Source organism: Primulina eburnea, chromosome 4 (assembly GCF_022965805.1).
Source record: "Primulina eburnea isolate SZY01 chromosome 4, ASM2296580v1, whole genome shotgun sequence".
Taxonomy (NCBI): Eukaryota; Viridiplantae; Streptophyta; class Magnoliopsida; order Lamiales; family Gesneriaceae; genus Primulina; species Primulina eburnea.
In genome coordinates, this window is record NC_133104.1 from 12,887,649 (window position 1) to 12,903,097 (window position 15,449).

Here is a 15,449-nt window from a genome sequence, read left to right on the forward strand (position 1 = left end):
ATCAATAAGAATCGAACCCGTGACATTGGCTCTGATACCAATTGTAGGACCGATCAAATCATTTAAACCGCACATCAGCTCAAGCATCACAGTTCGTTTGCTCTACACAGCAGAGACAATTATTGAACCTCAACAATTTCCATCCGAATAATTGTAATCTTTGAAATCAATGAGAATCGAATCTATGACTTTTGCTCTGACATCAATTTTAGGACCGAGTGTTTTTTCACTTTACCAATAATTATAGTTGGTGATAATTATGCAACTCAAATATTTCAAACCTCATAACATAAAAGCGTAATGATTCGATTGTTTTACCCAGCAGAGACAATTATTACACCTCAAAACAGAGTTTGAGCCATATGTGAAAAGTTCTCGCAAAAAATTACTATAAAAAATAAATATTTATTATTATTAATGCATTCGCCTATCGTATTAAATAAATATGTAATTAAATGTAAAGTCTTATAATTTATTTTTATAAAATTCAAATTTTAATATGGTATCTCTTAAAAATATAAATTACATTAAGTGTCTATATTAATTATATCATTTTTTTTAATTTGTGTTATGATTTTGGGTTTTAGGTTACTTTTAGACATTTAATTATCACTAATCTATATCATATTAAATAAAATATAATTTTTTGTATATATTATATTATATTATATTTTCCAACTATTAAAAAAAATGTTATCACGAATTTTGATACATTGACTGTCCATAAATTACTATTATTACTATTAATCTTAAATTGAATTTCAATATAAATTTTTTAACATAGTCTAAAAAAATAATTATAATTTTTAATCAAAATTTTTTCATCTAATAAATAAAAAAAAATTGAAAAACATTAATTATTTAAAATATTGATTCACAAAATAATTTATGATTTTTTAGATATTTTTTTATTAGCAATAATTTTATTCATCCAAAAAAAAAAACTTTAACATCAAAAATGTTGAAAATATGAGTTGTAATATTTAAATGTTGAATATAAGAAAGTTGAATGTTGAAAATAAGAGTTATAAATATTTAAAATTAGTGTGTGATGATATATGGAATGATGTATTTATTTTTGGATTATTTCCAAAGAAATTCTATAAATAGGTTTCTCAATGTGTGAAGAATATCACAATTGAATATAGATAAAATTTTATAAAGTGTGTAGTTTGGTAAATTTTGAGAGTTTGATATTTTTATTTTTTACCGTAAATTTATTCTTTTAACACGTTATCACCACGATACTCTAAGATTTGGTTCTCTATATTTTTCCAAACTCCAAAGTACAAGAACAAGGTAACCATATTCAAAAGTAAGAATATTTATTTACTGTTTATTTATTTTTATTATATATAAATATATATATATATAATGTATAATATCATGTTATTATATAAAATGAGTCTTTATAATAACTGTGATTACATTGCTTATATAATTTTATTATGTTACTGTTTAATTATTGTATATATACTTGAATAATATCATATTATTATATAAAAGTAGTTTATGACACACTATTATAATAATGTGATGTGATTATTTCACTATTTACATATTTTTATTGTGTTATATATTAATTATATATATATTTGTATGATGTCACATTATTATATAAAAGGAGTCCCTTACACCTCATTATAATATTGTGATATGATATACATAATTATTTATACATAATTAACATTATATATATACATCATATTATTACCATTAAATTTACATATACATATATTTATTTTTTAAGAATTTGTAACGGTCATAAACGGCTAGTTTTTACCTTATAAATATGACTTCACAAACACATTTGATACCCCTGGATGTCCTGGGTCACGGATAATGCCCGAGATGTCCCGGGCCCTAGAGCCGGTCCATGGGTAGTGCCCGGGTCAGGGGGATGGGATATTCCCAGGTCGATAAGACAGCGATCTGATTAGAAATCAGGGTCTCAACTGTCCGGGACGTTGAGAGCACGACTTGACAAGGATAATCTGTGAAGAGGTCAGTTGAAAGGCCGGGTCATCGAACACCCGGGACATAACCTCCCCGGATTATTGGGTGCCTGGGCTCTCCTGAAAATTCCCGAGATGCATTCTATCCGGACCACTCCGATATGAGTGATGCATTCCGACCTATCTCTGACACTAATACAAGTGGTTGACAAAATCAGGTGGGCTGGATGTGACTAGTATGAGATTTGACACGTCAGAACAGTAGGGTATAATCAGCCGCCCTTCTATAATTAATGATCAGCACAAAGAACGAGGTCATCATTACACCCTCTACTATAAATATTAGGTTCTTTCTTTGCATTTACTCTCTATTCAGATATTGAATACACTCATTTATTGTGCATTTACTACTCATCTTCTACACCAATATCACAACCATCACTTGGTTACATTGGTTTCTGTTCGAGTTCTTCACTGAATTAAGCATCGGAGTGGTCACGCTGGACACCCCTCCGGCGCTCATTCATGTGGTTACTCTCTTGGTTGCAAATCCTAACATCCATTCCAGGAAGCAAGCTTTTGATCCCGACGTCTCGCTCCTAATTTTTCCAACATCTTCATAGTAGATCTGGTGGAGCACCCGACCCGGCTCATCCATTTCACTCGGATCACAACATTGGTGCCGTCTGTGGGAAATTCTGAGTTATAAGGCATTGATATGGCTCCTACTAGGAGGGCAAACCAAGACACTTCTCGGATCCAGGAAGAGAATAACACTCTTCTTTCTGGTGCATGTGCCTCGCCACCTAATGGTCCCAAGCCTACCATCAATTTAACACCTGAGGAATTGACCAAAATTGTAACTGATGTCGTTAAGGCATCCATGACAAAGAAAGCCTCTACTCATCATTCCACCCATCCCGAGCAAGAGCTTGAGCAGCTGCAGGAGGAAGAGAAAAGGGAGGAGGAGAGGGATTCAAGTGCAGATTCTAAGACTCCTACTGTGGCAGAGGAGTTAAAAGAAATAAGGAAGAAGGTAAGGGTACTAGAAGGGCAAGTCGGCTCCAGAAGCAGCACGCAAATTGTTGAAGGATGTTCATTTTCTAATGCCATAGTCCGGGAACCACTTCCCAGGCCCTTCAAGTCAGCCAGAATCAAAGACTGTGATGGGAGTTCTGACCCCGAAGAGCATCTTGCTCGATTTGAAAATATAGCTATGTTACATTGCTATGGAGATCAAATCAAATGTAAACTATTTCTAACCACCCTGGTTGACTCGGCCCAAAGATGGTTTGAAAGGCTAGCACCTCAGAGCATTCATTCTTTTGAAGATTTCCAAAAAATATTCTTGCACCAATTCAGTAGCAGCAAGAAATACAAAAAGACTACCTTCAGTCTGTTCGAAGTGAAACAGGGCCAGGACGAAACTTTAAGGGCCTACATCAAGAGATTTAATCGGGTAGCTTTGGATGTTCCCGCCTGCGCCCCTGAGACAAAAACTACTGCATTTATGCATGAAAGCGGACCGGTTACGGTGGCCGGAAGCGCAACGGAAGTCAAAAATTTTAAATTTTAGAGCAAAATTTCGGCCACCCCATATTTGTGCAATATTTACATTCAAACACCATAATACATACATAGGGTGTTAGAAGTGATTTACCTATCAACCCCTTGAGGTTGATGTGTGGCTCCAACTAAAGTGTAAACACTTTAGCTCTTGAAGGTTGGCAATCTACAAGCTCCTCCTCCAACTCCAAAAATTAAGCCCACCACAAGCAATGTAAATCCCTTCTTGCTTTGCACTAGAAAAGCAAGAAGATTTTTCAATGAAAAGATTTTATTCTCCAACTCTTGAAGAACAAAATGAAGAAAAATTTGAGAGAAAATTGGTGAGAGGTTTCGGCCAAGACAAGGTGAGAATGAGGGAGTGAAGTCTAGACTTGGGTGTGGGAAAAGTGAAAAAGTTGATCCCCATGCCATGCATTATTTTATTAAAAAGTATTCAAAGTCTCTTCACCTCCCAAGCATGCAAACCCTAGCATGTCATGTATATATAATATGGTTTCTAACACATTAAAAACCATGGACTAAATTTTAATTATCTTAAACACATTTGAGATTAATTAAATACTACTTGAATTTATTCAAGTCCCACTAGTTAAATAATTATTTTAATTGAGCTCTACAAGGCTCAATATTATTTAATTAATTCAACACTTGAATTAATTTAATTATTTAGACTCTACTAGGTCCACTAGTGTTTAATTAATTCAACACTTGAATTAATTTAATTTAGTCCTCAATAATGTTTATGAAAATCACAATTTTCAACTACATTATTTATTTGGCCAAATTTTAATCTTAGGAACACTTTCATAAATTAAAATTTATATTTCTCTCTTAGAAGTCATACTTTTATTTTTCTTTACGCTTATAAACACATTTATAAGCCGTTCAACACATTGAACTATTTTACTTCTCATCGGGATTTACAAAGCTAGTACTTGTGTGGCCCTCAATGGTTCATTGATACAACTAGCCGTGGGTTCACATCTCTATGTGATTCGGACTAAACATGTCCTTATTCGAGCATACCCCAATTGCTCCATTCTTACTTATCAACTCCTTGATAGTAAGAACGTCAGAACTCAAGTCTGATAGTACCCAACCAATCACGTTAAACGCCTAGCAGCATCGCTTACGTGATTCCCTAGGTATCACATGATAGTGCCTGCAAGAACCATTCAATTATGGTTAGCGTACAGTACGGTCCCTTCAACTCATATATCCCGATCGATTCGACAACTATTGGTTTATCGAGAGTAGTCAATGAATCGATACTATGTGTCATGTTGTGGTTGCATCGATGGTGTAATCTATGAAACCCCTTTCATAATTACCATCATACTCTGATCAGAGATTTCAACCCACACATACATGAAAAACACATAGGATATCCATACCCGTAGGTAAGCGGTGAATCCCCGACTACAATGCATCGACTCCTATGTGTTTCGACAGAACACCCAACCTTGCCACCTGATGACCCAATGAGAGTCGGTAAACAAGTCAAAGTGTAATTCTAGCACATAGAGTCTCAATGTTGTCCCGGGTCATAAGGACTAATTCTGTACAACCATAAACCAGGACTTTTCCACTCGATAAGTGAGAACCACTTGGAAAGTCCTTTTATGGAGGGTTGTTCAGTGCACTCTACAAGGAGCACCTATCTGCATGTTCGGACATCACAATGTCCCCTACCAATGAAACATGGTACTCACATCGCAGATACTAGTCTCTAACTCGAGCGGCCTTTATCCTTCTTAGTGGCGGCTGAATAGACTAGGAACGGTTTAGAATATACAGTATTCCAAATATGAGTTTCATAATACTCATCATATGAGCATCTCATATTCTTTCTACTATTTGTATATTCAAGGACTTTATCTATGCAACTAGCATGGGTATAAAGATAAAGATGCGCCAAATTAATAAATTCAAATATTATTAAAATAAAGATCGTTTATACAAAGAGTTTCATCGTGAACAGTCGGCCAACACTTGGCTCGACGTGCACCTACTCTAACAATCTCCCACTTGCACTAGAGCCAACTACCCATATACTTCAGACCCATTGATTCGCGATGCTTCTCGAACGATGGTCCTGGTAAAGGCTTAGTTAATGGATCAGCAACATTATCTGCGGAGCCGACTTTGTCAATCACGACATCTCCTCTTTCCACGATCTCTCTGAGGATGTGGTACTTTCTCAATACGTGTTTGGACTTCTGATGAGACCTTGGCTCCTTCGCCTGAGCTATGGCTCCCGTGTTGTCGCACATCACCGGGATAGGAGCAACTTCATTTGGAATGACGCCCAACTCTTGGACGAAATTCCTAATCCAAACAGCCTCCTTTGCTGCAGCCGATGCAGCAATGTATTCTGCCTCAGTGGTGGAATCCGCAGTACTGTCTTGCTTGGAACTCTTCCAAGAGACAGCACCACCATTGAGCATGAATATGAATCCGGAGGTTGACTTCGAGTCATCAACATCGCTTTGGAAGCTAGAGTCGGTATAGCCTTCCAATTTTAGTTCTCCACCCCCATAGACCAAAAACAACTTATTGGTCCTTCTCAAATACTTGAGGATGTCTTTCACAGCTTTCCAGTGTGGAAGACCAGGGTTGGATTGATATCTACTCACTACACTTAGTGCAAATGCCACGTCAGGACGTGTAGATATCATCCCATACATGATACTACCAATAGCCGAAGCATACGGAATTCGTGTCATCGCCGCTATCTCTGCATCAGTCTTGGGAGACATAGACTTGGATAGGGACACGCCATGACACATTGGTAGATGTCCTCTCTTGGACTCATCCATCGAGAACCGCTTCACGATGGTATCAATGTATGTGGACTGGGTGAGTACAAGCAATCTTCTTGATCTATCTCTATAGATCTGTATTCCCAATACAAAAGATGCTTCACCCAAGTCCTGCATTGAGAACTTACTTGCTAACCATATCTTAGTTGATTGCAACATTCCTACATCATTCCCAATGAGTAGAATGTCATCAACATAAAGAACAAGGAATGTCACAGCACTCCCACTGACCTTCTTATATACACAGGGTTCCTCAGGATTCTTAGTAAAACCAAACTCTTTGATTGTACTATCGAATCTGAGGTTCCAACTCCTAGATGCCTGCTTAAGACCATAAATAGATCTTTGAAGTTTGCATACCATATGCTCACTTCCGATAGATGTAAACCCTTCAGGTTGAGACATGTAAATCTCTTCCTTAATATCCCCATTAAGGAAGGCTGTCTTCACATCCATCTGCCATATCTCATAGTCATACCATGCAGCTATGGCTAGCAATATCCTAATGGACTTGAACATCGCAACTGGAGAAAAGGTTTCCTCATAGTCAACACCTTGCCTTTGAGTATACCCTTTTGCTACCAATCGCGCCTTGAAGGTCAATACCTTCCCATCCGCCCCAAGTTTCTTCTTGTAAATCCATTTACACCCTATGGGAACAGTTCCCTCAGGTGGATCCACAAGATTCCACACTTGGTTCGAATGCATGGAATTCATCTCAGATTCCATTGTTTCAAGCCATTTGGATGAATCGGCATCCGATAACGCTTCCTTGAAGGTCCTTGGATCACATCCAAGATCAGGCTCATCATGGCCCTCTTCAAGAAGCAGACCATACCTCACAGGTGGTCTCGAGACCCTCTCGGATCTTCTAGGAGCTTGTATCTCCTCACTTAGCTCATTGGGTGTGGGTTCTACAACTGTGGGTGTCTCTCGAACCTCTTCGAGTTCTATCATCTCGCATTTTCTATCCAATAGAAATTCCTTTTCCAAAAAGGTTGCGTTCCTAGAAACAAACACCTTTGTTTCTTGAGGATGATAGAAATAATATCCAATGGAATTCCTTGGATATCCCACAAAGTAGCATAAAATGGATCGACTATCCAATTTATCTCCCACTGTCTGCTTCACATAAGCAGGACACCCCCATATTCTAAGATAAGAATATTTGGGAGGCTTACCCATCCATATCTCATATGGTGTCTTGTCAACTGCCTTTGTATGGACATTGTTCAACAACAGTGCCGCTGTTTCAAGCGCATATCCCCAAAAGGATGGCGGCAACTCCGTGAACCCCATCATAGACCCAACCATGTCCATCAAAGTCCGGTTACGACGCTCCGAAACACCATTCAACTGCGGTGTAGCAGGCGGAGTCCACTGCGAGAGAATCCCATTCTCTCTAAGATACTCTTGGAACTCGGCACTCAAGTACTCACCACCTCGATCCGATCGAAGTGTCTTGATGCTTCGTCCCAATTGTTTCTCTACTTCACTTCTGAATTCTTTGAACCTTTCAAAGGCTTCAGACTTGTATTTCATCAAATACACATACCCATACCTCGAAAAGTCATCGGTAAAGGTGATGAAGTAGGAATGTCCATGCTTAGTGGTGATACTAAGCGGACCGCACACATCGGTATGGATCAAATCCAATAACCCTTTGGCTCGCTCCGCATGGCCCTTAAAGGGAATTTTGGTCATCTTTCCTTTTAGACAAGATTTACAAGTCGTGAGAGCATTAATATCGGACATATCAAACATGCCAACTCCCACTAGCTTGTTCATCCTTCTTAGGGAAATATGACCTAATCGAGCATGCCATAATTGTGCCGAATTAAGAGTATCTTGTTTGCGCTTATTTGTTGTTGTTATCGTTTGGACATTATTAAGTTGAATATCTTTTAATTTTAAGGTGTAGAGATTGTTTTCAAGTTCACCGGTACCAACTAAACATTCATTCTTGTAAATATTGCAAACACCTTTGCCAAATAAACAAGAAAATCCATTAATATCAAGCATAGGAATGGAAATAATGTTTTTAATCAAGTCTAGTACAAATAAAACATCTCTCAAAACCAACTTAAAATCATTGTTTAAACATAAATAAACATCTCCCACAGCCTTGGCAGCAACCCTTGCTCCATTGCCCATCCTCAAGAAGGTCTCACCTTCTCTGAGCTTCCTACTTCTTTCCATCACCTGCAAATCATTACAGAGATGTGAGCCACAGCCGGTATCCAATACCCAAGAAGTAGAGTTAATGGAGATATTTACTTCAATGTAAAACATACCTTTGCCAGAACCCTTCTGGGCAAGATATTCCCTGCAGTTACGCCTCCAATGTCCAGGCTTCTTGCAGTGATGACAGATGTCAACTGTCTTCTCAGCCTTGGCTGGCGCGGCTGCCACTACGGGACTCGGAGTCTGCCTCTTCAAGGGCTCGCTCTTCTTGGGGCGCTTGAAAGAACGCTTCTTTCCCTTCCCAGGTGGACCGGTCTTCGTGCCAAATGAAGAGCCCACATAAAGAACCGGCTTCTCCTTCTTGATTGTGGACTCAAAGGTCACAAGCATGTTCACCAACTCTTCAAGGCTGGGCTCGAGCTTGTTCATATTGAAGTTCACGACAAAAGGATCGAAAGAGCTAGGCAGCGACAGCAGCAGCACATCCGTGGTCAACTCCGATGGCAAGATCAAATCCATGCCAACAAGCTTGTCCACGAGCCCAATCAACTTTAGGCCATGCTCATGGACCGAGGTCCCATCTCGCATGCGTAAAGTGATGAGCTCCTTTACTGTGGCATGCCTCAAAGGCCGAGTTTGCTCACCGAAGAGCTCCTTGAGGTGCATATGAATGTCAGCAGCATTCTTAGCATCCTCGAATCGCCTTTGCAGCTCATCGTTCATCGAAGCCTGCATATAACACTTGGCCTTCAAGTCATGGTCCCACCAATCCTTGTAGGTCTGCAGTTCCTCGGGACTGCAGTTAGTCGGAGCCTCATCAGGGGGCGACTCAGTCAGTGTGTATGCGATTTTCTCCGAGTTCAAGACACTCTTTAGATTTCTTAGCCAAGTGATATAGTTTGGTCCGGTTATAACGTGTTTTTCGAGAATTACGGAAAACGGGTTGCGAATTGATGACATTGTCACAGATTTGTACTGAAAAGTAAAACAGATAAATGTTAATGACTATTTTAAAATATTTAATAAGATATAAAGTTTGGATTTTTACTTTATAAATTATCGCTCCCACTGTTTTGACATTTTCACTACCCTCTAGTGAAAACGGGAAACACTTTCCTCAGTAGGTACGTAAGGTCCAATTAGCGAATTGTGATCCTAAATAATATCGGCCATCACAACTCCTAAAAGGTAGTTTCCAATTGCATCGCCATGCAACCCTCTACGTATACTTTTGTCTCACGTTTGATTAGGACCCAATAATATGACGTCGTTCATCTTTACGTGTCAAGCCCATGTCATGTGAACTACGTGGAACTCCCATGATTTCGGCTCATATTATTGAGGGAACTCATGGCGACCATCCATTAAGGTTCAATGGATGGTCACAGCTTTCCGGCACCCAGGGCCCCCTCAATAATATGAGCCGAGCCCCGAGTACGGGTAGCGTTCATCATGCATCCATTGTCGATGGAAGACAAGGAAATTATAAACAAATTTATAATTCCCCTTTTCGGACTTGATATTAATTTTGAATCTTATTCAAAATGAGGGTTTTTAATTTTGAAAGGTCTCATCATTAATTTTATTTTAAAAGCTCGCCATGTTTGATCGTATGTTTGCCGGATTCATGCAACTTTGTTATTATAATAATAATAACGCACATACTCATTATTTATAACATATCATGCATATATTATAAATAGAAAACAGTACAAGGATGATCAATTGCCCCAAAACTAATGGCCCGTGTGAGCCAAACACGGGCCTAGGTCCAGGGTAAATGCACGGGATGCAAATGCAACTACATTATTACATTAGCATCCAATATTACATGTCTTTGATCTTCATAATCACCAAGGCCACCATCTTCCAATCTTGATCTTCCACTATTCTAATATTTACAATTAAATATCCATGGCACATAGGGATATATCTCATGGGGTGGGAACGGGCCATAAACCAAGCCCACTTTAAATTGATAATTATTACAATCATACAACACAAATATCCTAGCATACACCTAGCAAATTGGGCTTGGGCTTTTGATCATCCTTCATGCATAATATCACATATCATACACCATCAATTAATTATCACTATAATTAATTGATCCAATATTATATATCTTGATCCAATCACTAACCGCCACAATTATAAATTAAATTAACAAAGTATACAAACTCCTTTGTCTACTTTCAAATTAATTTATTTATAATCGAATTTCTTGTAAATCACAATTTACTATAAATAATTAAAGTCCTACTTCAATTATTTATTTTATGAGAAAATATGTGCAACAATTGTAAATTTAAACTTAAGGGCCCAAAAACCATTTTTCACCAAAAATATTTTGGCCCATTTAAATTTCACAAATTATGTTGTCCATCCAATGGCCCAACATCTCAAGGCCCATGACACTAAGATTTACCAAAACACTTTTGGAAACACTAGTCGTCATCGTCGTCGCCGGAGCTCCGTCGCCGGATTCCAATGGCCCAACATCTCAAGGCCCAGCATATTGCTGCCCGAAATTTAAGGGCAGCTCGGGCAGCCCTCGGGCAGCAATATGCTGCCCGAAACATATTTTTCTTTTTGTTTAAAAATTTCGGCCTTGCTATATCCTTGCAACAAAAATTTCTCAAGCGGTTAGAAATCGATCTCAACATAATATTACGTAAATATTACACAAAAAACGTAACCTTAGCTCGGATACCACTTGAAAGCGGACCGGTTACGGTGGCCGGAAGCGCAACGGAAGTCAAAAATTTTAAATTTTAGAGCAAAATTTCGGCCACCCCATATTTGTGCAATATTTACATTCAAACACCATAATACATACATAGGGTGTTAGAAGTGATTTACCTATCAACCCCTTGAGGTTGATGTGTGGCTCCAACTAAAGTGTAAACACTTTAGCTCTTGAAGGTTGGCAATCTACAAGCTCCTCCTCCAACTCCAAAAATTAAGCCCACCACAAGCAATGTAAATCCCTTCTTGCTTTGCACTAGAAAAGCAAGAAGATTTTTCAATGAAAAGATTTTATTCTCCAACTCTTGAAGAACAAAATGAAGAAAAATTTGAGAGAAAATTGGTGAGAGGTTTCGGCCAAGACAAGGTGAGAATGAGGGAGTGAAGTCTAGACTTGGGTGTGGGAAAAGTGAAAAAGTTGATCCCCATGCCATGCATTATTTTATTAAAAAATATTCAAAGTCTCTTCACCTCCCAAGCATGCAAACCCTAGCATGTCATGTATATATAATATGGTTTCTAACACATTAAAAACCATGGACTAAATTTTAATTATCTTAAACACATTTGAGATTAATTAAATACTACTTGAATTTATTCAAGTCCCACTAGTTAAAAAATTATTTTAATTGAGCTCTACAAGGCTCAATATTATTTAATTAATTCAACACTTGAATTAATTTAATTATTTAGACTCTACTAGGTCCACTAGTGTTTAATTAATTCAACACTTGAATTAATTTAATTTAGTCCTCAATAATGTTTATGAAAATCACAATTTTCAACTACATTATTTATTTGGCCAAATTTTAATCTTAGGAACACTTCCATAAATTAAAATTTATATTTCTCTCTTAGAAGTCATACTTCTATTTTTCTTTACGCTTATAAACACATTTATAAGCCGTTCAACACATTGAACTATTTTACTTCTCATCGGGATTTACAAAGCCAGTACTTGTGTGGCCCTCAATGGTTCATTGATACAACTAGCCGTGGGTTCACATCTCTATGTGATTCGGACTAAACATGTCCTTATTCGAGCATACCCCAATTGCTCCATTCTTACTTATCAACTCCTTGATAGTAAGAACGTCAGAACTCAAGTCTGATAGTACCCAACCAATCACATTAAACGCCTAGCAGCATCGCTTACGTGATTCCCTAGGTATCACATGATAGTGCCTGCAAGAACCATTCAATTATGGTTAGCGTACAGTACGGTCCCTTCAACTCATATATCCCGATCGATTCGACAACTATTGGTTTATCGAGAGTTGTCAATGAATCGATACTATGTGTCATGTTGTGGTTGCATCGATGGTGTAATCTATGAAACCCCTTTCATAATTACCACCATACTCTGATCAGAGATTTCAACCCACACATACATGAAAAACACATAGGATATCCATACCCGTAGGTAAGCGGTGAATCCCCGACTACAATAAAGATCTATGCAACTAGCATGGGTATAAAGATAAAGATGCGCCAAATTAATAAATTCAAATATTATTAAAATAAAGATCGTTTATACAAAGAGTTTCATCGTGAACAGTCGGCCAACACTTGGCTCGACGTGCACCTACTCTAACAATGCAAGGGTTATGGGAGGGAGATTTTTTTGGATTTCTGACAAAAACATTGCCCGGAAACCTTGAAGATCTTCTGTCCTGGGCAGAGAAATGCATCAACATGGAGGAGGCCCAGAACCAAAAAAGATAGGCCTTGAAAAGAGCCAGAGGAGATCGGGTTGTTAGACCCGAGGACAGAATTCACAAGAAAAGTGGTCCAGGACAACTCTCTCATGTACACTTGAGAATTGCCCAGGATCGAGACATTCAGGAATGTAGTTTATACATAGCCCTGCCTCCAAGTTCGATGGCGCGGGCACCAAAACCAGAGAAGAAGAGTTCTGCACCCTTCACAAAGAGTGTTCTAATGTACAAGTGAATGCCGAACTCTGAGAAAGGAACCTGTTAGGCGTCCCGTGCCGGAATCTCATCCCTCACGAGATAGGTCTAGAAAACCACCTTGGTTACCTCGACGTCCCGGACCTAGTGCTCCTAGGAGAACGGCTGACATCCAGAGTGGAAGTGGAAGAGAGGAGGGGAGATCCCAAGAGAAGAGAAGTATGCAGACAGAAAGGAAAGACCCTTCCCCGACTCGAAGATTAATAAAAATGATTTTGGGAGGGTCCACAGATAGTGACTCGAATCGAGCCCGAAAAGCAAAAAGTAGAAGGGATTGCCTGGAAATTTATGGGAAGGTGAGAAATGAACCAGTCATATGCTTTGGCCTAGAAGACCTCAGGGGAGTCAGTCTACCCCATAACAATGCTTTCGTTATTCAAGCCCGAGTGGCTAACTACGATGTATTAAGAGTATTTGTTGACAATGGCAGCTCTGTGAACGTCATCTTCAAGGAAGCATTGATTCAAATGGATTTGCATGAGTATCAGTTAGAGGCAGTTGAGACTCCCCTATTTGGCTTTGTGGGTCACGCTGTATATACAGAAGGGGAAATAAGAATGCCACTAACCTTGTGAACATGGGATTCACGAAAGACATTCATGATGGTCTTTACAGTGGTGGATGCCCCGTCCTCATACAAGATTATCCTTGGAAGACCAGCTATGAATGAAATGAGAGCTGTGGCCTCTATACTTATCATCAAAAAGTTAAATTTCCAGTGCGAGGACGAGTCGGGGAGGTCAAGGGAGAGCAGCCCTCTTCTCGGAAGTGTTATAGGGAGACTGTCCGAGTCGATCAGAAGAAGGCGAGAAGGGAGGAGAAAGGGAAGAAAGAAAGTCTAGCAGATGAGTTGGCCAAGGAAAGGGAGGTGCATTTTGTTGTGGAAGAAGAACAAGAAAAGAAAAAATTGAGCCAGGGAAACACATCCGAGAGGCCCGAGACATCAATGCGTCCACCCGGGTAAATTTCTTAAGCTGTTTAATAGCTAACATTAATGTTTTAGCCTGGTCTCAACAGGAACTAGCCGGGATCTCGCCCCAAGTGACCGAGCACAAAAAAAATATCATCCCGGGATCCCGACCCGTGAAACAAAAGAAGAGGCATTTCGGTCCCCAGAAAGATAAATTCATTGATGAACAGGTGGGAGAGTTGTTGCAGGCCGGCCACATTCGGGAGGTCCATTTCCCTACTTGGCTCTCAAATGTGGTCCGTGTTCCTAAAGCTACTGGGAAATGGAGGATGTGCGTAGATTTTCGAGACCTAAATAAAGCTTGCCCCAAATATTGTTACCCCCTTCCTTGGAATGATCAGCTGGTAGATTCCACTTCTGGTTTTGAATTATTAAGTTTTATTGATGCATATCAGGGCTACCACCAAATACCCATGGCCCGAGAAGATCAAGAGAAAGAAAGTTTTATTACTTCTGGAGGTACTTTCTGCTATGTGGTCATGCCCTTTGGACTAAAAAATGCCGGGGCCACGTACCAACGTTTGATGAATCGAGTGTTTCAGAAGCAAATATGCAGGAATGTAGAAGTCTATGTGGATGATATTTTGATCAAGACCCGAGAAGCCTCTTGTTTTGTTGCTGATCTGGCCGAGACCTTCGCCACTTTGAAGCAGTATAGAATAAAAAAAATGTGTATTTGGGGTTTTGATTGGGAAATTTTTTGGTTTTTGGTAACAAATCGAGGAATCGAAGTAAACCTCGAAAAGATCAAAGCAGTACTTGATATGCCCTCCCCTCAATCTGTCCGGGATGTAGAAAAACTAACCGAGAGGATTGCAGCCCTATCACGTTTCATCTCCCGATCTGCCCATCGAAGTTATCCATTTTGTCAAGTTTTAAGAAAGGCAAAAAAATTTGGCTAGGATGAAAAATGTGAGCAAGCTTTCCAACATTTGAAGAAGCATTTGGCCGAGTTGTCTGTTTGGTAAAACCAGAGCCCGGGGAAAAATTGTGGATTTATTTATCTTCTACTGAGCACGCCGTTAGCTCCGTACTTGTCAGGGAGGAAGGAACCGACCAAAAGCCAGTATATTATGTAAGTCATGCCCTCAGAGAGGCAGAGCTGAATTACAGTGAAGTAGAGAAAATAGCCTTAGCCCCGGTGATGACTGCCCGGAAGCTGAGACCATATTTTCTCTCACATCCTATTGTGGTTCTCACTAACTCCCCCGCTTGGAAGAATCATGAC

At 39.2% G+C, this 15,449-nt stretch overlaps 1 protein-coding gene across 1 annotated transcript; it reads left to right on the forward strand.

Annotated features, from left to right (window-relative positions):
* Positions 1 to 2,673: 2,673 nt before the first annotated feature.
* On the forward strand, positions 2,674 to 13,826 carry LOC140830103 (uncharacterized). The gene is made up of 2 exons (XM_073193386.1): positions 2,674 to 3,483; positions 13,251 to 13,826. Exons 1-2 carry the CDS (start codon positions 2,674 to 2,676, stop codon positions 13,824 to 13,826), a joined length of 1,386 nt encoding a protein of 461 aa, XP_073049487.1.
* The last annotated feature ends 1,623 nt before the right edge of the window (positions 13,827 to 15,449 follow it).